This window comes from Manacus candei, unplaced genomic scaffold (genome assembly GCF_025592945.1).
Source record: "Manacus candei isolate 608988 ecotype Guabito, Panama unplaced genomic scaffold, ASM2559294v1 h1tg000094l, whole genome shotgun sequence".
Lineage (NCBI taxonomy): Eukaryota > Metazoa > Chordata > Aves > Passeriformes > Pipridae > Manacus > Manacus candei.
In genome coordinates, this window is record NW_026138142.1 from 2,807,057 (window position 1) to 2,833,147 (window position 26,091).

At 47.5% G+C, this 26,091-nt stretch overlaps 1 protein-coding gene across 4 annotated transcripts in view; it reads left to right on the forward strand.

Moving 5' to 3' along the window:
- The first annotated feature begins 14,729 nt into the window (after nt 1–14,729).
- Nucleotides 14,730–26,091, forward strand: part of XIRP1 (xin actin binding repeat containing 1) — a 33,878-nt gene continuing 22,516 nt past the window's right edge. The window contains exons 1-5 of one of the 4 annotated variants that reach the window (XM_051768318.1): nt 14,730–14,858; nt 16,207–16,352; nt 17,598–17,652; nt 19,041–19,472; nt 20,279–20,360. In XM_051768318.1, coding sequence (XP_051624278.1) covers nt 16,225–16,352; nt 17,598–17,652; nt 19,041–19,472; nt 20,279–20,360 — 697 coding nt within the window. In that variant the 5' untranslated portion in view covers nt 14,730–14,858; nt 16,207–16,224. The remainder of the gene's footprint in view (nt 14,859–16,206; nt 16,353–17,597; nt 17,653–19,040; nt 19,473–20,278; nt 20,361–26,091) is intronic. The other 3 variants (XM_051768321.1, XM_051768319.1, XM_051768320.1) reach the window with 3 other exon arrangements.

Sequence of the window (26,091 nt, forward strand, 5' to 3'; positions counted from 1 at the left end):
AACTTTTTAGAGAACTGAACTGGCCTTGCACTACATTAACCTTCCACTCTCACCATGCTTTTCCTTGCTTTTGGTACCAATCAACAGTGACAGCACATCATTTAAGTGAGGGGAAGGCTGACATTTCCTAAGCATTTGTGCTTTCTGAGGTTTGATACACATGACAAACCTCATCAGGATGAAGATCTGGGATTTCTTGTGCATGACCCTAAAACTGGGAGCACAAGAGACCCACATCCTTGGCAGAGGGGGCACAGAGGTGAAATTGTTATCAGTTCACCAAGCTGGGGTTGCAGCACCTTGAGTCTTCGAATGGTCCCCACTGGTGTCACAGTCACCTCCTTGGTGAACACCAGGGTGTGCTCAGGGAGCTGAGATTTTTGAACAGCTAGACCAGGGATCAGCTCAGGCACTCAGGAGGATCTCAGCTGTGCTTCCTAGCAGGTGATGCTGAAGAATTACATCCTTCTGACAGACATTGTAATCCAAAATCTGTCACTGCTACAGAAACTGCTACACAGGAAAAAAAAATCATGTGGCTGTTACCCTTTAGCACTTTGTCTTTCTCTTTGCAATAACTTGCCTTCCTGCTAATACAGATTAGATCAACACTGACAAGGAACATGATGGAGTCTAACCACGTCAGACAGCTGGAGAGCTGCTCTGATGATGTTTAAACCAACCAATTCATTTGGGAGGGGGGTTTTGTTTTTGCTTTAATGTTGAGCACAGGGCCGACTTAGAACTATGGGAATAATGGAGACCTGAAAGTTTCCAAGTATCTTTGCCTGTATCTATTTTACCCATGCACTTAAAATCTGCAGCCAAAATGGGAAATTCCTAGAAATGCCTCCTACCTTTTAAGGCCTTCTATCTCCAGGGTCACATCATCAGCTGGAGTATGTGGAGCTACACTTAGATGAGATACACTTAGAAACTCTTTACTGTGAGAGTGGTGAGGCCCTGGCACAGGTTGCCCAGAGAAGCTGTGGATGCCCCATCCCTGGAAGTGTTCAAGGACAGGGCTTGGAGCAACCTGGGCTAGTGGAAGGTGTCCCTGCCAATGGCAGGGAGCTTGGAACGAGGTGATCTTTAAAGTCCCCTCCAACCCAAACCATACTATGATTCTATGATTCCACTGCAGATGCAGCTTTGAGTCCTTGTAGTAGCAGAGAAATTGGTCTGGAACAGTTAAGTCACACAAACTGGATACCAAAGACGGAATTTTTCGTTTGGGGCATTAAAAGAGTCTTGGGCTCTTTGATGGGATCTATCTATCCCACATTAGGTCGAAATCTCTAATGAATTTAAACAGTTGCTGTTTTCAGAATGCATCTCCATCTTTCCAAGACTTGCCCAGTGCTAGGTTGTATTATTGCTGATATTTTTCCTGTTTTCAGGTAAAATACTGAAAGGTTACATCTTGGGGGAAAAAGGGACAAAGTGTGAGGACTCTCTTCTCCTTGGGTTTATAACCTCTTGCATGCTCAACTATTGGTGTAATTTAAATAAAAGAGGAGGTTGGAGGAGAATTCCAGCCTAATTACACATTACAATGGTGCTGTTCTGCTTCTGGGAGACCAGCCAGGCATCTGGAAAGAGGTTCAACTCCCAGCGGGGGAGAACTGACAGGACAAAGGAGAGAAGGCTGGGGCGTAAGCAGACAGAAAATACAACCAGGGGAGGGTGGCCCAGTTTCAACCAGGAATTGGCAATATTACCCACACCAGGCAGCGTGGACATGGCAGGCACGTGGCCAACCCCAGAGGTAAATCTGGGTCATAGTGGTTTGAATCCAGGTGCCTCGGGCTGACCCTTAACCTTGATGAAAAGCTGGCACCAAGAGCACACAGGATTCACAGCTGGGCTCCCCACTGGCCATGGACCACCCTGGAGGCCAGTTCAGAGAGTCATCACCACATAGTGCTTAAGAGTTTTGCTCCCTTCGGGTCAGCTTGGAGGACCTATCAAAGCACCATCCTAACACTGTGTCCAAGGCCTCTGGTTCCTCTCCCATCAACACAACAGCTCTGCACATTCCATGGGAGCAGATCTCCTCTGAACCTCACTCACTTCCAAGATGCTGTTAAAATTATCTCCCAGCTTCCCCTTGGACATGTCCTTCTTGCACAAATTCACAGGGCAGAGGTGGGAATATAGGACCACCTTCCCCACATTTTCCCTCTATCCACGAGGTTTCCCTGGGCAACACCAGCAGCTGAGGATGGTTAGTAAACACTGGACTCGTGTGCCTTGCAGACAAGGGCTGGTCTTGACTCTCTTGGCATACAAAGAGCAGAAGAAGGTGCCCTGGCAGCTGTGTTTGTGCACTGCTTAAGTGACTGCAAAGAGCCAGATGGACTTCAGCCCTGAAGACTCGAGTGCCCTATTTAGCCAAAGAGAGGGGATGCAGTGAGATTTTGTGTGCAGGCTGCCTCAGTATTCTCTAGTCCTGGTTTGGAGGACTCCATCCAAGCTGGGTCTCCAGATCCATTCAGACCTGCCAACAAACTGCCGGAACAAGCCTGGGGAGCTGAACAGTGAGGAGCCAACCCATTTCACCAGCCCTTCAGATGGTAACAATCCTTCCCAGCCCACAAGCCCATGAGCAGGAGAGGGGAAAGACTCCAGATTTCATTCATAATCCTCAAAGTTATTCATGCTATCCCCATTCCCCAGCATTAGGAAGGCCAACGTTGCCTTATACGGTCAAGAAGAAGTGGAGAATATCTGCAATACATTCTCACATCTGTGCTCAGCTGAGCCTGGCAGAGTGTCCTTGTGAATGCAGAGGTCGGAACCGCCAAGAGCTGTGGAGCAAAATGCCTCCACCCTGCTGTGAAAAGGCAGGCAAGGGGGATAAACAGATACGGGTGGAAACATTGCAAAATGGATCACATTAAGCAACGCTGCTCATGGGTTTATGGTATCTGATCTGGGATGTTTTCCCGTGCAAGCCTGGAGCCCAGTGGGAAAAGGAGACTTGCAAATGTGGAAACAACAGTAAGAAAACACAGCAGGGCCCAGTCCTGGAGGAGTAACTAGAATGGGGCACGTTGATCCCCAAAGGACCCAGAAGGAAACTGGTCCTGCTTACTCAGACAAATAGGTGCACGTTCCCCTAATTAAATCCTCCAACGTCTTGTCTGATATGAAGGTCAAGGTTTGAAACTGTGGAGGTTTAGGAGGAAGAAGGAGGGTTCCAACAGGCTCTTCAGGGGAAAAAAAGGAGAAGACCATTGGGGAGATCCTTCAAACAGGTAGCAATAGGGATGTAAAAAGGGAAACGTTACCACATACCTACTGATAGAGAATTTTGGAGTATTTAATACCACTATCTGTGCCATCTTGTGCACAAGACACATCTGAGACGTTGCCCAGGCAGTGTTTGCCCAATTATTGATAAAGCTCTTAACCACATTGATTTCTTAACAGCTAGATGTCCAGCTTTCTTTCAGAAAGGATCAGCTATTCAGCAGATGGGTTTAGTTTTTGCAGGACCCTTGTATGCACATTAAAGAGAACCAACTGTGTTTTTAAGTGTAATCCACAAGTCTGAGAGTTTTCTGGGCTAATAAATATTCAGCCTGCACTGCTGAAGTCATGGCATGTATTACATCCACTCAGTGAAACCCAGAGCAATGTGGCCACTTCCAAACTCAGCTCAAGAACTGCCCAGGGTCACACTGTCCCAGGCCAGAACAGTGCCAGGCTGTGTGCTGATGACGAAAATGTGTTTGGCTGTGACCTGCTGGTCTTGCAAAAGGGTCTTTCCAGGACACAAGATGTCCCTCTCTGCCCTCCTACTACCGTGGCGGGGGCTCTGCAGCCAAAATTCCCCATGGTGATGGTTCAGAGGGGAGGCCATTAGGCACCAGGGCAGCAAGATGGGCTCAAACACACCTTGGGTTTCCTTCCTGCCTCCCATATCCAGTCCTGTCAGAGGACGTTACAGGCCCAAGGACAAGGCTGGGATCAGAGGTTGACAGGGCTTGTCTGGGGCTGAGGCATGGAGAGGAGGAGACAGACACAACCTCATCCTGATTGCCCCAAATTTCTTTCTTCTGATGAACATTTCGATTCGACCTGGGATGAGACAGTGGAGAAGAATGTTCTGTTTAAGTCACTTTTAGCTGGCTGAAAAGGACACACAGTTTCAGAATCTGGAATTGCTGCTCATAAGCCCCCTCACCACTTCCAGCCCAAAGGAGCTATGGATGCTCTGAAAATCAAACCCTTCCTGTGTCAAGCTCCATATTTGAGAAACTAAACACAGGCATTCTGATTTTCAAAGGTGCCAAGAACTTTTATCTTCATTTTCCCCTAATGGCCTTTGTTGCTTTTTTAAAACTAGAACACTTTAAAAAACCCTTTAACATGTAAGTAGTGTTTGGGGAACATCCTGTTCCAGAGCACAGCTTTACACATCAGAAAATGGTCTGATTTTCAACAAAGACCATTCCTCCCATAGAGTAGTTTTTGAAAGCCAAGCATCTTAAAAGTATCTTGATGCAATGGTATTAAAAAGAATAATGATAGCAGGCAGTACAGTAACCCATCCAGTGTCGCCCAGCACTCTCAGAGAAGAGAAGCCCACCATTTCTACATCCTGGAGACTATGCAGCCTCAGGAAAACCTAAAGCTGTACTGTTGTGATGAAAAATACCCCAGTGTTTTGATTTTCTCCTGAAGGCTGTATGAGGAGACGTGGCTGGCAGCACGTTCTGTGCCTTCTCCGGGTCAGCCCTGCTCTGGTTACAAACATTCTGTCCCTTTCTGCCAGGTCTGTAGCAAAAACATCCCTGTCCAAACACATGGAGGGAAAACTTCTTTGAAATTTCTGTGTTGAAATGGAGGTGATAGGACAAGGATGCACAGGAAAAGTTGGGTGCTGCCTAATTAGACTCCATTTGTGAGCAGGTAACTATAGGTGTAACTGCAGCACTCCCTGTTCTCACAGCTGCAATGAAAGATGTTCCCATTGCATGGATGTCCCTTAACTCTCTGCTCCTCTGGGAAAAGCCTGCCTGTAAACAGCCTTAGAGCATCCCTTGAAGGGGGATGGAGGAAGGAAGGCAGGCTCCAACACAGGAGTCTACATCCAGGTCCCAAGAGTGAGATTCCAAGATATTAGCACTACTGTACAGCTTGGACATCCAGGCAGTTGGTCAGACACCAGATATGAAGCCTTTGGATATTAGAATTAATAAAAAGCATCTTTTACTGACAGTCTCATGAAGTGTCTGTGCACTGCAGGTCAGCCTGGAGGTCAGGGGTTCTGTGTTCTCCATCTGCAGAGCACGGCTGGGATACAGCCATCAGCAGAGCACAACCCTCTTGGGAAAAGGACGCTTGGGAGGAAACTACTTGTGTTAGATGGGCATAGACAGCATGGTTCCTCAACCTCTGGCAACTTTCTTACATGTTCTACCTCCCCCTTGGTGGTGGGAAGGCCATGTGTTTGATGTGCTCGCTGCACCCCCTCTGCTGCTGCACCCGCTGGGGCAGCGAGTACAGAATCCATTCCCTCTGCCTTCACAGGCTCCCACCTCCCTTTTTAAACCAAATTTCCCCTGAATCCATCAATTCTGTTGCAGTCAGAGAGGATCCCAGCGATGCCACTTCAACATCTCTGTGTTTCTCACAATGAATGATTGAAACCAATGACCTGTCTCTGAGCCAAGGTCTTCTGAGATACCCTTTGAAAATCTACCAGATCCTGAAGTAGAACATCCCCTATTTTAAACACATAAATATGATTTCATTTACACTGTGGGATGCTCTGGAAGTCCCTCAAGGATGAAGCTCCCTTTAACTGAGAGCCTTGGAAGCACATATGGAGACAAGTTCCCTGCTTCAAGGACCTTCACCCAACCTTCCCCAGCTGACTGGGTGAAGAGGAGAGAAAACCCTGCAAAAGAAGGAATGCTCCCCAAAAGTAAGGTGGAAGCGCCCTCTTGTGTCCTCGGAGTAGGTCATGTGGGTTCGTTATCCAAAAATAGATGGGTACACACTGTTCTCCAGGTCGTTTTGCAGAAGTCGGAAGCACGATCAGCACCTAAAGTTCAGAAGATGGGGAACAAGGAGTTTTCCCAGTGTGACACTCTGTTCCCGGGAGAAGCTCAATCTCTCATTGTAAACACAGTGAAAAAGACTGTGCAGAGGTAGAATGGAAATGAGTTGTATCACACTATTGAGAAACACAGCACAGACCCCACCATGCTCAGGGAGAGAGTTCTGGGGAGGAAAATGCCAGATGGAAGACAGCAGTGAGGGGATTTGAAAAAATAAACTGCACAGAAAGATGAAATAAACTGGAATTATAATTTTAAGCATATTTTTGCCTTCTGAATCCTTTCCATAATGGGATGTGGTTGAGGTACTGACTTAGGGCATCTTCCAAGAAAGCTTTTATGCCCTGAACAAGTTAAGCTGCTTTAGTGTTTCCCAATCCCCTCTTGGCATAATGCTCCTTCAAGGATGAGGACAGCAAAGAAGTGTATGGCACTGATGGCCTCCATCCATGGAAACAGGCTCTGACCAAGATGCCTTGTCCCTGGACACACACACCTTTGTAAGCAGGACCCTTGGGCATCACTAGAGGAGCCATGTCTCGGGCTCTGTCCCCTTTGCTCACTCAGCTGTGGGTGACATGCACCAGAGAGAGCAGGGGGTGGATGGAGCTCTCCATGCACAGGCAGAAGTAAACTCAGGGCAGGTGGTTCAGGACAATCCCAGCAGTAAAATATCTATTTGGAATAGTCCTATTTGGAAGCAATAATTCTACAGCCCCCCAAACCTGCCATTTTCAGTGTTCTGCCTCCTTTGTGTGGACAAACTTCCCAAACACACTTTGGGGGTACCCTTAGCCATTTCACAACAGACCCTCTGAAGTCAGGGGAGCTCTGAACCTCAGCCATTCGAGGTAAAATGATTGCAGCAACCCACATTTGGAGGAAAAATATTAATTATGGAAAACACATGCGAACTGCATGACAACCACTGTACTTGGAGTATTTGCTTCTGAAGATGTGACAACGAGACAGAACAGGGTTGTAAACAAAGAAACGAAGCTCAGAAATGCAAAGAGGTCAAAAGAAAGGAGAAGGGGGGATGCAGCAGGGGTTTGAGCCTGTGCAGTTGAGGGTTTATTCACAGCGTCTGTCCACAGGTAACCCTGAGTTTGCCATAGAGACAGCAGAAGTATCTGGTTGAGCAGGCAGCAGCACTGCCAAATCAACCTCCCCCACCACCGCGTGTGCTCCGTGCTCGCCGACTCCTCTCCATCGACAGCCCGCAGCTCCCACAGGGTTTGGTCTTGTCAGAGGCACGATAAGCTCCTGAGGGCACATGCTGTACACGCCTGCCGACACACTCCTCCATATGTCCCCACGCTGCTGTAGACAGACGACCTCTCTCCTGGTGGGGACGTCCCCAGGGCTCCGTGTGTTTGACAGATGCGGGATGAGCACAGGCAGCCTCCGAATCCCTTAATGCACCATTTCCCGTGGCTGGAGAGCACTTTCTGTATTTTGAGTAAATGGTGGCACCACGGGCTGGGAGGTTTCAGGCTTCACAAATCTTTCTCCTTGCAGGAAACAAAGAGCTGGAAGCGATCTCTTATTTTTACCTACTCTGCCTTTCAGAGACTAGAAGAAGCACGCCACTGTTAATAATAACAATAATAATAATACTGAATAAATCTCACTTGGAGCCTACTTTGGTATGCAAATGATTCCTCCTTATTTGCATCTTTCCAAAGATGCATGCAGATATGAAACCAGATCTATTTTTTAACAGTCACATCAAGTTGGCACGTGAAGACCTCCAAGATAATTACACGGTATTCGGGAATACAGCTCCTCAGTGAGGACTTGCAGGCATTAAAGTGTAATAAAACTGATACCCAGCCAGTTCATCTATAACCTGTAAGCCCTTGAAGCCCACTGCAAAAAACCCAACAGAATACATCTGCACCTTTCAACCTACAGTTCCTTCTGATATCTGATCTTGAAGGTCAGACCAGGCTTGATGAAGGGAAAAAAAAGCTGTTTCTTAGGCTAACACGAGCAGTTTTGAGTCCTGACGTACACAAGGCTAATGCAATTCTGCCCCATTTCCAATCCCCTGGCCCAAAACCCTTTCCCTGCTCCTAACCACGCACCAGGAGGGAACTCAGCCCAAGAGGAGGCGATGACAGCTGCCAAGCGCCCCAGCCAGCTGGAGAGAGGCTGAGGATGGAGCAGAGCTGTCTGGGCTGGGCCCTGGGGAGGTGCCCCACCACCTCCCAGCATCCCTGGATCCTGATGCAGCCTTTATGCTCCAGATACGCCCAGGGCCAGACCCCAGCTGAGAGCGATGGAGCAACACACATTGCGCTCCTCGTGAGACGAGGCTGGCCGGGTTTGCCGCTTGCGCAGTGATGCAGGACTTGAGCTGCTTCTTGGCCCCTCGCCCACCCTGCTGAGCCTGACGTGGGGAGCATCTCCCCCTTACCTAGACACACATTTCCAAGACAGATCTTAACAGATTTCCCACATCTTTGCTGCAAGGCTCGTGGTCAGGGCTCTGGCAGGCAGCAGCTGTTCAGCCGGATTCCCCAGAGCTGCTCTGCAGTGGTGCCTTTCCTCTGAGTCTATGTTTTCAGGTACAAGAATTTGCACTGCCAAGAGCCTCTAGTGCAGGCATGGAGAAAAAAAAAAGACATACCAATAGTCACCAAACCTTTGCACACCTTTCTAACAATCCAAAAATACACTGCAAACTGTGCACAAGGGCGTGTTTACCAGGGAGGGCAGAGATGCTGAGAGGTTTCTCTTTCCTTTAATATCAGTGCAGTGTGTATGCTCCAGGTCCCTAAAGAAAAAGGAGGAAAGCCTTATATTATGGCTTTTGCCCCATATTATGCCTGCACCCAGCCCTATGTATTCCCACAGAGTGCAACAGCACAGCACATGCACACCGAGTAGTTTGCACACACACACATACACAGAGCCCCACAGTGTTTTAGAGGCAGCCAGGAAACATTTCCTCCTCACAAGAAACGTATTTTTGCTGGGTTTAATTTTCAGAGCTTCCCAGGGGGGAAATAAAAAAGATACTTTTCAATGAGAAGCTGAAGCCTGAACAATCTGCGGTTTCACATTTTGCTGGGTGGAAAGAGGGTGGAAGAAACATCCACCTCTGAACACTTTCATAAAACCATCTCAGGCAACCACTCCTTTTCACAGTGAAAAACCTGTGAAATAAAAACATGATCAGCCTGAAGGGACACTGCAGCCCTATATGACAGAATATGATGGTTTATACGCCAAAGATTGAAAAGACAAGGTCTTTCCTTGAGAAAAAACAGTGCTTGGGATGAGCAGAGCACTCAGCATACGAAGTTATCCAACTTTTAACTGCATAATCTTATTGTATTCAAAATTGAAGGTAGATATAGTTCTTCTCTTCCTTCCTTCCTTCTTTTCTTCCTTCCTTCTTTCCTTCCATCCTTCATTCCTTCCCACCATTTGTCCCATTCCAGCATTCATTTTTCACTGACATATAAATGGGCAGTTTTCCTTCTGTGATAAATAAGTGAAGAGTTAAGAGACTTGTACCTGTGGAAAGGAATGGAGAAAATCAGGGGCATTTGAGGGATGGCCATTTTACTTTGAGACCAGCTCAGGAAAGTCTGAAGCATTGATCCACAGGCACAGTTGCAGCAGTGCCTCCTGATCTGCAAAGGAAAACCAGTGTTCCCCTCCCAAGCATCAGCACAGGGGCCCCATGGTGCAGCCAGTCATTCCACTGGATCCAGGAAGGGTGGATTCAGCTCAGGATTCCCATGGATTTATATAGCCATGGGGGTAGGCACAGAATCCCCCTGGGAACAGAGCAAAACAGGTTTTAAGCAGCAGCATTTTGGGGAGATGAGTCAGGTTCTAACAGGGGGAGCTCACAGTTCCGTGATTAAGATGCACCACAAGAGGATGTGAGCATTGACAGGAGCCAGTGTCTCATTTTCCTACAGCCCAGAGGGAACTTTGTCTTCACACACCCTGTGTTGGTGGGTGAATTTGGTAGTAACATTGATGTCCTGAGGGCCACATCATGACTCCACTGAAGTCTAAGTTTTGCTGCATGGCATTCGCTGAGGCCAAGCAGGAGCTGGAGTTGGCCTCAGATATCCCCATAACCTGAACCTACATCGCTGGCCGTCTCTGCAACTCAACCTCCATGTGAACCTGACAACATGGAGTCCAAAAACCTTGAAAATTTTCAATCTTCTTCTTCTTCCCTTAAGGAAGCCAGAGGCCATCCGATGTCTTGAAGGGAAAATTACCAAACGTGGTATTTCCAGCCATCACAAAACCCAGCCACTAAAGAGGTCCCCCAAGAAAACCCAGTCCCCCGAGCTTTCCACCCTGAATGAAAAAAAGAAAAAAAATAAGAAAAAAAAAGGACTTGGCAATCAGGGAGTATTCAAACAGAACACACATCCATGAAGGCTCTTGCAGCAGTTTTCCTGTGCTTGCCATGGATTTGTGTTTCAACATGCTGGGGTGAAGCTGGGGTGAGACTGGGGTGAAACTGGAGCCCCATGGCCCCAGGGGGCATGGGCAGCCCAGGGTTAGCACACACGTGGGCTCCCTCCCCAGCACGTGCTGGTGCTGTGGAAGCTCATTAAAATGGACCGAGGGATGTGCCAGCTGTAAATGCAAAGACAGGTCTTTTCAAATAAGCCCCATTAGTTCCACATGTGCATTTGATAGATAATTTTTTTTTTTTTTTTTTTTTGGTTACGTAACATGAAACCAATAATTATGGAAATGACTGTGAGGATCCAGATACTCCCCACAAGAAAAAGACAGAGAGCGGAGAGCAAACAATACCAGAGGCTTTGCAGGGATTTTTTCCTCCCCTAGTGCAGCCATCCTTAGTAAACTGCTCGTGCAGAGCCCTGCCCAGTGGACCAGAGGAAAGGAATTGGCTCTGGGAGCACCAGCTCCCTGGAGCTGCACAGGGCCTTTGGCTGCAGGATTAAAAACTCGCTATGCAGTCACATACCCGACCCTGAGGCCACACAGGCAAACGGCTCTCCTCACCCCCAAAAAATGTGGAGAATGTGCTGGAAAGAGTGCAAAATCTGGTTGTTTCCTCCACTGCTTGTGGCTAGTTTGCTGTAAATTCCCTGACCGGGGATCAAATCTGGAGGAGGTGCACATCCCAGCCGGAATTTTTCAGAAAAGTATTTATGCATCAATCTGTTTATAACAAATAGCAGATCTCTATTCACACCCAAAATGAGTTATTCTCTCTCATGCTGCTTGCTCTCATCCCACCATCCCTGCTCACACTCGTCTGACAAGCAGGGCACAAACCTACTTGCAGCAAGGCTGGGCACATGGGGGAAAAGAAAGAGGAACACACACGTTTTTAGTGGGAATACAGCTATCAAAACAACATTATACAATTAGGGAAAAAAAATAGAGGTGATTATGTAAACTGCTATCCCTGTCTGGTCAGCACAAATCTCATGTGGGCTTAGGTCAGTCCGTTTGACACAGCTAGAAATGATTGTCTGTGTTAACCATTAGTAGCTCCCAGTTCAAAGTTCCCTGCTAGCTGCCTCTGTCCCCTGACAGTATTCCCTCTGTCTGGCTCAGATAAGATGCAGGCAGCATTTCCCACCCCTGACCGTGTCCATGCTGGAGAGCTCAGCACTTCAACAGGGAATGAGACACCAAACCACAGCTTCCAGCTTCTTCTGCCCCAGAACTGAGTACCCTCAGTGTCCCCACAGGTTGTCTGACCACAGCAAAGAAAACCAAAGAGCAGACCTTATTGTTCCAAGTGTGGTGGTCAGGAAGCCTTGTAGTGCCTGGAATAAAACCCCAGCCCATACCTTGGAAAAGTTGCAACCACAGGACAAGGAAGAGTGAATGGCTCTTACAGGTAAAGTTGTGACCCTATAGAGGACCCTATAGAGGGGTATAATCTGTTGCCTGTGGAAGCATCTGAAAGACTAGTTTCTACTTCTCCTCTCATTTTCTGCAAGGAAATCCTCATTGCTTAAGGGAAAAGAGTGTGATTTGGTTGTTTTTCACTGAAGGAGAGAAGCCTGACTTCTCAAAACCTCTCAGCTATCTTGTCTCACAAGATGAGACCCCACAGAGGCGTCATCAGGATAGAAGTACACATAAGTAACATGGTTGTTCCCACCTTCTGCAGGAAACAAAGGAGGTATTTGGGGTTGGATGCTTTTTCTACCGGCATACCAGGCCACCACATTTTATTTAGTGTTAAGGACACTTGGAAAGGCCCTTCCAGAGGCACAGTCAGTGCTGAACTGTTTGCTGCTCTTGGAGAACAGGAGCAGAGCAGACAAAAGACAATCTGTGTCCCAAACAGGGCAAGGGCTGCTTGGGCTGGTGACTGGAAGGAGCATTTGGGCACCACAGGGGCACTGAATGATCCTCACAGCACCTCTTTACTGCTTCTCCCCCACCTGGGGAAACTTCCGAAGCTCAAAAATCATGTCCCATCAAAGCTTTCAGTTTCTACACAAGATCTCTTCCAGCTTCTCACAAGGCAAGACACAAATTCCAAGAGTCTTCAAGAGTAGTAATTTCCTTTCTTTGCTTATGGGAGGAAAAGGTGTTTTGGGGACTGGTATATCCAGTCTCTCCATCCTCCAACTAGTCCCCCACTGCCATGCCTTGGTACCTGGAGGCAAATTCAGGCACCTTTCTATGTAAATCAGTGAAAATACTTGGAGCAGCGTGAAAATACTTGGAGCATCCTGAAAATAAGGACAACAAAAGAAGAAGCAGGAATTAAGACATCGGGGATTTTGTCATGGACAGCAGGGACTAAGAGGGCCAGTCGGGGCAGCTCAGCAGTGTGCAGGTGTGCATAGTTCTGACCCATTTCTCTCTTTCTAGAATGGGTCTCACCTCTTAGCTTACAGAAACTGTTTGGCATGAAGAATTCCTTCCCATCTTCCCACAGATTCTTGCCAACAGAACAAACCCAGTGCACCGCTAATAACAAAGACTAAAATCACTGTCGGCTGAGCAAGGCCCCCAGCAGAGACAGTAGCTGAGGAATCAGCCTAAGGCCCTGTAATCCTGGCAAAAACAGTTTCAAAACACACTTTATCTAACCAGTCTGCCTTAGAGCTATGCAGAGAATTGTTTCATGCAGCCTTTTTATGAAGAGCGGAGATGGATAGCAGTAGCTCCCAAAATAATTCACGGGGCTTTTAGCAGCTTCTATTACTGTTGGATGGACTGCAGTGTTCATTGTTTCATTCTGTCAGCCAAATCCTCCTCCTCCAAAATAAATAACTAACAAGGATGCATCCCAGCCTGAGAGATGTTTTGCCCATGCAATTAAAATCCTTCTACCCTCTAACAGGTTTGTGTATTTATAGTCCAGCAGCTACTGTACTCTACTGGTATTTTCCCATTACCATGCAGGGCACCCTGCACAGTCCTCCAAGAATTCGATCTGGCTCAGTGGGGGACATCCATCAGGTCAGGGAGCCCCTGCTTGGCACAAATCTGAGCATGTACAAAACTGGGGCTGACTTTTAGGCTGGTTCTTAGGCACTGCTGCAAGGAACACGACTAATAGCATGAGAGGAGTCCACCATGTGAAACCAGACTTGCTGGATCTATCCACAGGACAGAGAATTAAAATCATTAGTGCTTCTCAGTTGTTTTAGATGCTGAAATAAAAGCTCAATAAGGAGGTTTGTTCTAGTAAGAGCTGAATCACAACACATGGAGAAGTGCAAGCTATTATTTCACACAGCATTGGCACAGACACTCAATTTGTTTATCCAGATCTACTTTGCCCTGGCTCACTGGCTTCTCATCTCAAAGGTTCCTTGCTTAGCTTAAGCATTTCTGAGTAAATTATTTTCCAGCTTTTGATGTCACATACAGCTTTTCTTGTTCATTATAAACCAATGCAGTGATCTGCTCTTATTTGTACACTGGCTTTGCTGCTTGGTCAACTTTCCAGCATGAGTAGAATAAATCCCAGAGGGAATTTCACAGTAACCCAGTTACTATTAGGTGAAAAGCAGCTCTTTTTGTGGCCATGATGTTTTTTGAGAGGGTGAGTAGGGTACTTTTGCCAAACTCTGACTTTAATCACGCTTAGACATCAGCTAAATCAAATCTCCTCAGGGAGGCCTGCCCTCTGCTTCCCCCAGTAATGAAGTATTTCAATTCATTTCATCTGGACTCAGGCCTGCCTTTCGTTTTTGCCAGGAGGAGCAGTGTATTCCCTGGAGCTGTTAACATCCCAGAGAGATGCCTTCCCCTGCAGCTCATGCAGAACCTCCCCAGTGAAGCCACAAGCCCAGGGGACTAAGAGCTGAGCTGAAACCTCTCTCTGGTTTGGAGGATGGATATATGACCTGGGCCAGAAGCACCCATTTAAAAATCCCCATGCAGACAAGCTCGTTCCTGCTCCTCCTGAGACAAGGTGGGGACATGGATTCCAGCAGATTCCCACCTAAATCAGAATCCAGGTTAGGGTCTTGATGGCTGTGGGTACCGCAGGCAGGATTTGAACTTATCGAGTGTTTTTATGAGGAAGAACAAGACCTCAATAATTGGTGACAGGCTGACAGGAGGAGGGAGGAGGCCTCATCTCCTCCACTCTTCAGTGCCAGCTCTCCAACTCACACCATCCCCACTTGCACATCAGCTTTTAATATTTAATTGCAGCTTTGCCAAGGGACTTTGCCTCCTGTCTTGCAAAGGAGGGGGAGAGGAAGGAGTCAGGAGAGTGGTGCTGGAGAGCCCTGAGGAGACTATCAAATGGCAGCTCTCGGGTGGAGGGAAGCGCTGTAGCATGTAAGTGATTTTACACAAAAAACCCTCACAGATCATGGAAGATGGAATGAATTAATATCAGAAAAATCCTGTAAACCCTTAGCAACTGGGGGATGCTGAGCTGGTTGTGGGAACTGCTCGGGGTGGGCTGAGGAGAGTATTTCCATCAAGTGCCTGTACTGTATTTAAGGAAAAGGGCGGATAGGGAGCACTTCCCTCCTAACAGGCTCGTTTTTGCCACGGAGTAAATCCCTCGAGGGCTCTTAACCTGGAATTGTTTAATGTTAGACACCACCGCAAAAACAGGAAACAATCCCCAAACTGTGGGAGGTGGGAGCCTGTGATCTAATAAACCTGTCTCTTCTCTAACATCGTGGGAAATGACCTGGAAAATAAAAATAAATTTAAAAAAAAATTTAAAAAAAGCAACTAGTGAGAAATTTATCTCCCTCCCTCTAGACTTGCTTTCAGATGTCTTAAAGGCATGAGAAGGGAGTTAGAGATCCTCAAGCTGCTAAATGACACCCCTATCCCCCAAGAATCTGCCCTTCTTCAGTACATCTGGAAGTGGACACCCAAACACGGGTGGACAATGACTCTGGACGCTGACTAATATTCAGGCCAGCGCCAGAGAAATCGCTGATGAAACATATTTTACAGGCAACGTGGCTTTTAGAACAAATACTTTCAAAATGTAAATACAAGTATTTAAAAATCCCTCAGTTCAAGTGTCTGTGTCAGTAATTAAAAGGCAATTACAAAGAACTTGTAGGTCCCCAGAGCTCTGTCTAAATTCAGAAAATGAACCCCAGATGACCCAATGTACTTCCAAGTGTCAGATCAGTCACTGCAAATACAATGCCTGAGACTTCTGCTGCACATTTTTAAAGTCTGGAAAATGAGAAAATTTTTGGCAGAAGAGGCCAAGGGGTGCTTAAATCCAGAGCTGGTTCAGGTCTACGCAACATTGGAAACATAAGAAAATTCTAGCTAATGATGAATATACAAAATGCCACCAAATAACTTTAAATTATTTAAAGCTAATAGTTCTTCACATCCTTTCCTTCTCACTGTCACAGAGATGAACTTGGTGATCTAAGAGAAGGGGATAAGTGGCAGAACTGAGTGGATAAAAAACATTCCCCGCATTAGGAGGGATTTAATTCAACTTGTGTCTTCTTTAACCCCATTTTAGTTTTTCAGAAGTGAATTTATGTGATGAGGTTTGCAGATGTATCAAAGACAGCATTTGTTCCACAGCCTTTTACTGATGCACCAGTCCCCTGAGTGGAGATGGACACACTAACTGTTGGCTTCTTTCCCCTGAATCTTCACATCCAGCACCATAACCTTTGCTCTCTTGTTTCAGTGCCAGCAGACAGAAAACATGGAAAAAGCTGAGAATCTGAGGCCAGCTCAGTCCTTTCCTTCTCTGTTCTGTTCTCCAAGGAGCAATCCAGAGCTCAGAGCAGTTCTTCTGAGGAAAGCTGTGTCCGTCTCTGAACTGGTTGCCAGGTGGGTGGTTAATCTGTGGCTGCAGTTGAACTCAGACCTGAGGGGCTCCAGGGTGGACTCTCCCTCTCCCATCTCCATAACAAAAAAATGTCACTCAGATAAAGTCTTTCCCAAGCACAGCATCCCAAATTGTCAGGTCTCAAGGAAGAGGTGGGTATTTTCTGCCACAAGTGCTCTTAGCTGTTATATATTTCCAATGCATTATTATGTCTTGGAAGACAAGTCCTGATTTAAAAGCCAGACACACTCGACAAAGATCACTAAAGACAATGACACAGAAGAATTTACCCTCAACCCTAATGACTGGAGCATTCCCAGGTGGACAATTTAAGCTTTTAATCTTGATAGTCTGTAAGGTGTCACGTGGGAAAGGAGCAAATGCTGGAGAGATAAGATGATGAGGAGGCAAGAGAGGTATGGGCATTGCATCCCCTCCTGGTTTCTCTCAACTGTCTCTAACCAAAATGCTCCAGGGAGAGTCACATTTCAGTCCAGGCACCTTAAGGGCTAATTTCTCTTCTGGTTACAACCCATGACTGAGATCAGACCACAACACTGCCAAGCGTGAGACAAATAAGATTAGGAACAGAGCCCAAAGGACATCCCCCTCAACATAAGAGTGACAGAGCAGCTGTCAAATCTGTCTCTTGAACTTCCCCGTGGGACAGTTTAGTTCTGAATATCCCAAACTTGGTTAATTTTCAATGTAAATAGCCATCTATCTGACAGAGTCTTTGGAGAAAGCTGGGAGTGCACTCCCCTCAGCAAGGAAGGGAAGGAAGGTGGTTTCTTCTGCAAAGGTCTCACTCATCACCTGTGTTGTATCAGGTCAGGTACTGACTTGGTAAATCACTTCATATTAAGCTAAAGCTGAATAAACTGACCTTCTGGAAAGCCTGACTTCAGCTCCAAGCTATAGGTCAGCAAAGTGCAAACCTCTTTCAGGCCATATAACCCCCCAACACATCCTCCAGCAGTGGAGAGATGGAGCGCTCCAGGGACACGTCTGCATGGAGCTGGGGAGAAGAGGGCTCACATGGATCTAGCAGTACTGCACTGACCTAAAACCGGTCCTCTTTGGGGGGTTTCTCACATCTCTCTCACTTTCCAAGATTTGTTTTGGAGTCTGTTGGGCTGGGGACTTCCAAAAGGTAGGGGGAAGGCAGAACGAGCCCGTCCACAATACGAAAAAATACATCCAGGCTAAAAAAGGTATTAAGGTCCCATCTCCTGTCTTCCCTGCAGGTACCAAAGCATCCTGGACTGTGACAGAAACATGACTAAGCAAGAACATCCCAAGGTGAGAGCCAAAGGGGGACAGGTTTTCCCAACGACAAAATGTTCCAGTTCTTGGCAATTAGAGACAAACCAAAACCTAACATTTTTTACAATATCCAGTGCTGTTCTGAGGACACCCCAGAACAGGTTAGATCCAATTGTCTTTTAATAGGTAAAGTTGGACTGGCACATATACCATGCTACAGGATGGGATGGAAAATTAATGTATAACATTCAGGTTGCTCTGGAGTGAGTACACTGCAGGGGTAGAGACCACCAGCAGCTGTAGGACCTGGCAGAGGATTTAGTACTGGTTAGAAAGTGAGGGAAGGATCCAGCCTGAGGTAAAGGTACACAAAGTCATTAAGGCACCCACTGGGCTGGCAGGGATGACACTCAGGCATCTCTGCCCTCCTGCACCACCAGCTGGAGGTTTTTTGAGGTTGCCCTGTGTGTTTCAAATGACACCTACCAAAGAAAGTGGGTGATTGTGTCATTCTACCCCAGGGTGCAAAAATCACTTTCTTGGTGCTTTTGACTGTAATGGGACTTAGACATCAAGTCCACAGGTAGATTTTGCTCACAGCTACATTTAGATGTCTATTTCAGAATCTTACACAAAATTCCCCCCTAACTAGAAGCTGTTACTACTTTTCTCACATCATGGCAAAGGTGCATCTCCCACCAACCAGTGTCCCTTATGTCATACTTTGCTTGCAAACTCATTGGCATAAGGTGCAGTTTTCAGCTCTGTGTTTGCATGTTAAGTACTGCTTTGTCACAAGGGGCCACTTACACCCTGGAATATAAATGATAAAATAACTCCCTGGAAGGCAGATACTCTGGACTTTATTCAACTGATCAGAAAAAGCTGAATTTCACTTCATTTAAAAAAAAAAAAAAAAAAAAAAAAAAAAAAAAAAAAAGGCAGAATCTGAAAATTTTTATTTTCAGTTCAGATTTTAAAGAAGAAACTTGAGGTTTCTTATGAAATGATATGGGGGTGGGGGGAGGTTTCTGGCTGAAAACACAGTTTCATAGAGTAGGGGGTTGGAGATGGGAATGGAACAATGATCCAAGAGGGAAGACAACCACTCGTCATATTTTTTCTACTCCAAGGCTTCCCTGCATGATCATGGACAAATGAGGAGGATACTCTGGAAATAGGCAAGACAGAAACTTCTTCCACACTTTAAAAAAGGGCTAGAGTTTAGATTGTGTCCCTGACATTTACTCAGAGAACATAAAGCAGAAAGTGATGGGATACGCTTTCATTCCAAAAAGTTAGGAGGTCAGTAGATGTGATGCTTGAAGTAGAAGAGTGGGAAATAAAAATTTCACATGATTTGTTACTGAAGTTATATAAGAACCAATTTCAGTGGGGTTTGGGGTTTGTTTGGGGTTTTTTAGCTCATGGAGAGAAGATATCCACCACAGGCCAACGTCCTTTCAATGGGGAAAACCTATGCCTTATCTCCAAGTCATCCCAGCAAATATGTGCTCATCCCAAAAAATATGTGCTCAAGCAAGTCCATGGAGGGTGTTCCCATCCCTAACATTGGTGCCCCAACAAGGAATCTCAAAGGACTCCTGACCAACTCTGACACTCCCAAAGTCACTCCACGCTGTAAGAGGTTACACTGTACTCCACTGAAGACACCATCTCCCAAAGGCCTTTTGAGGATGAGGGAGCCTGATGCCAGCACCATGACAACCATCCAGCCCCTGAGCATGGAGACCAAACCCCACAAAGACCCATCCTTCCTTTCCTCTCTCCAGAGCATCCAGAGGAAGGCACAGTGGAGTCCTGCCACCATTAAATGGAAAGAGTCTTCTGCAAAGGTTAGTAGATGTTCTTCAAAAGCTCCTGGAAATAATTTCCTTTGGGTGTCATCATTATAAGTGGTTGGGTTTCATGGTGGTGCTTCATCATCCACTGATGTCAATCCCTAGGCTTGGGGAATAGGCTTTCCTGTGGAACTTTATGTCTAGTGCCATCCAGCTCTGGGTGATTTAATGGTCTCGGGGGCACAGGTCATATGTTCAACTATTCCTTGGGATGATCCTCTTCCTGGAGGCAAGGAATTGATAGGAATGGGCAGCCTAGATTGGAGAGAGACCCACATCAAGGAAACATGAGAGATAATATCAACATAAAATTGATATCATCTGGAATACTAATTATGGATGAGATCCTGCCTGAAATGGTCATGTTCATCCCACTGCTGTGTGATGCCAGCCCAGCCCAGTGATGGCTACTCCACATGAGGGACTGGTCCTTCACTGCAAATACAGCAAAGGGCATCTCCAATCACTACTGGGTTTGAGACACTAAAATCTTTGTGGGAGCTGGTAAAGGAAGTGGATGGATAATCCTCACTCTGAAAGGTGGCCTCAAAATCAAAGATGGGTAGAGAAAATACCAGTTAGTTCTGGAAATGGGGTGGGTGGGGAGCAAAAAGCTGTGAAGCACAGTATTGGAGAGAACAGAGCAAAGCCAAGACTGGGTCAGGTTTACAGGAAAAGAAGGCCACCTTTGCCTCTGGAAAGCCTCCTGTGCTGTCACCTTCCCCACACTGGGCCTTCGTGCAGTTCCTCTCCCCTATTTGTGGGAACTTACCTGTTTCCCTGCTGTTGTTGCCATGCAGGAAGGGAAGCTGTCCCACGAGAGGCCCACGATCATCTCCTCGGTGCCAGGCACAGCCGGTGACTCAGCCCCGGGCACAAACTGTGAGTTGGATTTATTTTGGCTACAGGTCATCACTGCTACACCACTGCCAGCTCTACACTTGCAACTGGGAAGGGTCTACTTGTTCCTTACACATAGTTGCATTTCCCACATAACCCAGTAGCAGACACTGACTGGGTGATGCTGGCTGGGGATCGTGTGGATCCTGCCAGGACTGACCATGCAGGAATATGGCCAAGGATAGGGAGCACAGAAAGCAGATGACCCTGTGACTGAAGCCTTCCAGCCCTGATGGGTCCCACTGCACAGAGCTGGCAAATCCCAGCACAGCTGGGATCTGGGCCAGTGATGAGTCCATAGAGCCATGCTGGCTCTCCCTGTGCTGTTATCCCAGCAGTTAAAAATAGCTGCTATTAAATACCAAGGCAGAAGTACGTCCATGTTTAGTTTGGGATGAGTAATATCTCCCTGCACCTCAGCCTTGAGGATAGGAAGAGGGAGAGGTTCCTTTGTACCTAACTAAGGAGCTTTGGCTGGGCTCCTCTTTGAATTTGGCAGTGGTGGTGTATCAGACACAGTCATCCTTGGCTTAAGATAGGACATGTAAGGGATCCCTAGTGCTATGATATCATCAGGACTAAAGCAGGTCAGGGATATTTCAGGGCAAGAGGCATCTGTGAAGAGTGACAGATCCAAGCTTTGCGTGAGAAAAGGCTGAATTTTGCCAAACTTTATTGTTTGATTTGGGGCAGAAAAGGCAGCTCTCCAAAAATCCCATAATGACTGGATTAGAGACCACTGGGCCATCCTGCCTTCTTTGGGCCTGGATCGGGAATCCAGGGACCCCTTATACCATCTATTTAGGATTTGTTCTCTTTCCTTCCCATTTCTTTCTTGTCTTTGGCACAAGAAGGGGATAAAAATCACACGCTGCCTCGATTTGAGACACTGTATTTAATTACCCAAATACGTGGGAAAAGATGTCTCTTACACAAGCACACAAATGATGGAGCTGAGGTTTCCACAGCATTGCTGGGAATTTGTTTTAATGTCAAAGCACATGATGTCACCACTCTATCTAGCTAAACACTGTCACAGTGTTATCTGTAGTGTGCCTTTTACAGCGCGAGGAACGTCTTTTCCTCTGGCTGGTGAAGGATGAATCATGGTCTATCTTAGAGCCTTACACCACTCCCCAGCCCCTGACTCAAAGGCCTTGTAATAGCAGTGGCTTCATGTTGTTGTGCTTCATCGGGAGGGCTTTGTGTGAGGTCCTTCTTGGGAGGCAATTCCATCCATGGAGACAGGAATATGACAGCTACCGCTGATGTAGGTGCTGGATTTGCTCAGAGACAGGAGTTGTAATGCTTCCTAAAAAAGTCCAGGAACCCGCTGTCCCAAATCTCTTCTGGGACAAGGCACGTCCCAGGCTATACCTGTGCTGTGTTGCATCATTCCCATGGAGCGAGAGAGATGTCAATGCTCCACGAGCCTCAGCAGGGACCAGGGCAGGTCTTGTATGGGAACTTCCTCACCATCCCATAGGGACTGCCCCACAGCCCTTCCCCAGAGCTGAGGAGGGGACACCCAGCCAATACAGTGACCTGGGATGGGGAAAGCAGTGTCTAGTGATTTGAAGCCACACAATAATGTAAGTTAAAAGCAGGGTACGGTTCTCAGGGTATGGAGGACAACAGCTTGGCAGTGTCCAAGACAGCTCTGCTGACTGGCATTGGGCTTATCAGCAAATGCATGTCCATGCCACAGTTCAGAGCTGAGTAACTACACACAAAGTCAAAGCAGCAGCTGCTGCACCTCTTTCCAGACATGCCACAGTCACCTCTGAGACACTGATGGAGACCAGAGCATTGCTCAAAGGGGGAGGTTCCTACACCCCTCAGAAAAGCCCATTCCTGGGCAGCTAAACTGGCTGGGCTGTATCCCTGCTCATGCTGATGGTATCAGATGATCCAGAGGAAGCTGCCACCAAAGACATCATCAAGTCACTAATTAAAGAGGTACAAGTGGCTGTAGTCTGCAGTAATGAGATTAAACTGAGCACTGGAATACTCACACGATAGAACAAAATTCTTCCTAGGAATGAAGATGGCAAATCAAAGCACCATTTTTCCCAAAGGGAGATGGTTGAGAGCTTGAGTTCTTTAATATTAAAAAGGAGAAAGCACCAGCTAATTTACTGCAGGTAGAGTCTGCTGAGTACTCTGGGTTTAAAAATTAACAACTTCTAGATGAATTTTGGCAGTCAGAGAGAGGAAATCGCGGTCAAGGAAGAGAGAAGAGGAACATGCATGCGGGCACACACGCATATGCTTGTGCATGTGTGTATTAACACAGCTCCATTATTCAGGGCTTTCAGCTGAAGGGCACACGGGGATGTCACCTCGGTGCAGAGCAAAGATGAAACAGGAGCCTGACGTGACTGCAAACCACAGAGCATCCAGGCAGCCTCCAAAACGCCTGTAACCCCCTCCTCCTCTCTCTTCTGTGTTCATTTCGACCTCTACCCACGGGGAATTTTCAAAGCGAGGAGAGGGGGCGAAGGAGAGGGCAGAAAGCAGTGGGGTCCCCCATCCTGCATGCAGGGAGACTCAGGTTTGGTTCAAGGTTTGCTCGACAGGGGAGGCTCCTTCCCCTGCTCGCTGCAGCACCCACACTTTCTGCTGCAAGGGGGTGCGGTGCCATCTAGCGACAACGAAACCTCCTCACTTCGATCCCAGAATTGGTCTCCGCAAGGATGCTCCGGACACTGTGTCCCAGCCCCGGCGGTGGGGGGAGGCTGCCACCCTCCCTGTCTCCATGACCTGGGGCTTTCAGCCAGCATCCTCCTGTCTGCATCACGCTGTTCAGCAGGCGGGCTGGGGAGAACATCACTAGTGAACTGGAAAGATCTGAAAGGCGGGGGGGAAATGCTGATTTAAGATAAAAGGCTGCGCTCATGCTACAGACGGCTCTGAGTTCAAGGTAGCTCTGGCACTTGCAATGATAGAGGCTCCTGCAGTTGCAATAATCCTTAAAAGCTCATTTCCCTTTCAGCAGTTGCTTTTCATGGGCATGACAGGCGGGAGTTCAATGTCAGGACTCCTGTAAGTGGTCAGTCTGTCCAGCTCTCTGTGCTTGGTGCCTCTGGGACTCGGACAGGAGGGAAACCCTGACTAGAGCACCTCACATCACAGAAAGAAGGGGCAGAAGTAGGTGCCATCCATTCTCTATCACCTCTCCCAGCCTCTGACAGCTGGTTGGGGGTGCTGGGTTCGCAGGCATCTTCTGGGGGTGCTGCCATGGGAGCGTGCAGTGGTTCTCAGGCAGCCATGGAGGGCAGGGGGGGATCAGACTCTGCTGATCAGCCTGGCCAGCTCTGCCAGCAATCAAAGCAGACAGACTAGTCTCTCCTATTTGGCTTTTTCTGCAAGCCTTAGCCTCTGCTCTCACTCAATCTAACCTAAAGAGCCTTTCCCCTGCTAAGACCCCCCTGTCCTCTTCATCAGGCTTCCAGCAAGAGCTATCCCATCTCAGCTGAGGGCTCAGGGTTGCCATCTACTCCCCACCTCCGGGCTGCTGATCTCCTCCATCACATTCTCAGTGCCTTTCAGAAAATCCCAGTGCCTCATTGATTTTTTTTTTCTCATTTCCTGCTTTGTAATTAGTTGCTGTCTCCCAGACAGGGGGAGGAAAACCTTTCTCCAGGAGCTGTGCAGATCTGTCAGGTAGCTCAGATCTCTCTGGGTCGCAGGAGCAGTTTGCAGGGACACTGATGGGGACACACCTGGAAGTCACAACCCACAGCAGACCAGGTCCTTCACCTAGAGATGGAGAGACACAGCAGCAGTGTGAACAACCAGCCATGTGTGCAGACAGGCCATACACATGTTGCAGATGAAGAGAGAGCTCCACATAAATATATTCATGCACTCCTTGTGTTCCTGCTGGGCACATGCACACCACAACACACACATACCCACTGAGAGCTGCTGACTGAGCTGATATGCTCTGCCCTTCACCTCCTGCCTTTATGTTGCTCCACCCACATGGAATAAATAAGATATCTCAGGCCCCGGCCTGTCACTGTTTGCTGACACCCCTGGCACCCACCTCATGCTACCTGAGAGAGTGTGTGTTTGCTGACAGCCTGTGCTATCCCCAGCCCTTTGCCTCACCACTTGGCTGGCAACCAAGGACCTGCCTATCACCCTCCTACCAGCTCTTCCCTCCGACCCCCATTTATTGGAGGAAGCAACAAAGAGCACAGAGAGCACTTCAGAAGGAGGGGTGATGATCTTCTGAGGCACCAGGCTTAACACAGACAGCAGGGTAATTCCTAGCCTTACAGAATGTTTAAAGAAGCTGGGCTGTGGTAGGGAGGAGCAGAGCCCTTCCAGGAGACTCAGTGAAAGCAAATGGTCATCTGGAGCTGGATGTCTTGTGAAGTGATGTGATGTGATGTGATGTGATGTGATGTGATGTGATGTGATGTGATGTGATGTGATGTGATGTGATGTGATGTCACGTGGTGTTGGGAAGGAAACCACATCACGTGCTGAACTGCAGCCTGGTTGACGTGGAGCATCCTCTCCAGGGACTGACACCTGCAGACCCACAGGGAGAAGAGAGGGGCAGCAGCCTCTCCAAACAGCCCTGTAGAGCTCCAGCAGAGGTATTCAGGAGGAGGGCACCAAAAAAGCTAAAGCATCTCAGTAATTAAAGAGGGCTTTGAAAAAGAGGGAGTGACTTTTCACATGGGCAGAAAGTGATAGGGAAAAGGGGAATGATTTTAAACTAAGAGAGGAGAGATTTAAATTAGATGTTAGGAAGAAATTCTTTACTCAAAGGGTAGTGAGGCAATGGAATAGGTTGCCCAGAGAAGTTGTGGACGTCCCATCCCTGGAATTCTTCAAGACCAGGTTGGACAGGTCCCTGAGAAAACTGGTCTAGTGGAAGGTGTCCCTGCCCATGGAAGGAGGTTGGAACGAGATGATCTTTAAGGTGCCTTCCAACCCAAACCATTCTTTGATTCTACAAATCTGGAAAATCAGCAGCAGTTGCTTGGCCCTTTGGAGCAAAAAGCCCTTCGAGGACCAGAGTTGTGCTTCATCTACTCATCACAACTCTGCTGAGATCTCTATGTGACCAGTATGCCGAGCTGAGATGGAGATATCCCTGTGCAAAAACTGTGCAAACACATTGCAAGAAGGGTGACAGACCTTGGACAATCACCCTTACCCTGTGTTTCTGATGGTGCACCGGGGCACAGGAAGGCTAAAACAGCTCCTGCACTGGCAGATAAAACAGATAAGATTTTTGCCCCAAGATCACCTGGTCCAGCACAGCTCCCACCTGTGCATCTCTGTCCCCCACTGCTGCTGCCCCAAGCTGTCTGGCACTGGGAGCTGTGGGCCATGGGCATGGCCTGGGAGGGTATGAGCAGAGTGGGACCCAGCGTGGGTCTCTTGCAGCCCTCACCCTGGGTTTTGTGATTCTAAGAACTTCTGAGTGAGTGTTTTATCACAGGTGATGGGAACTTCTGGTACTGGCACAGCCAATCCATATCTTTCATCACCAAAGGGTGATGTACGCCAGCATACACTCTCTAAAGGTGTCAGAACAGTAAACCAAAAAGACAACAGCTGGGCCTGATTTGATATTACTGGGTACATCAGCCATACCCTTATCCCAGCCTGCTAATGGTGGACTACTAAAACAAGCCCCAGAGCCCTTGGTTGTGTTTGTATTTATTATTCAGCACAGCCAGGCAGG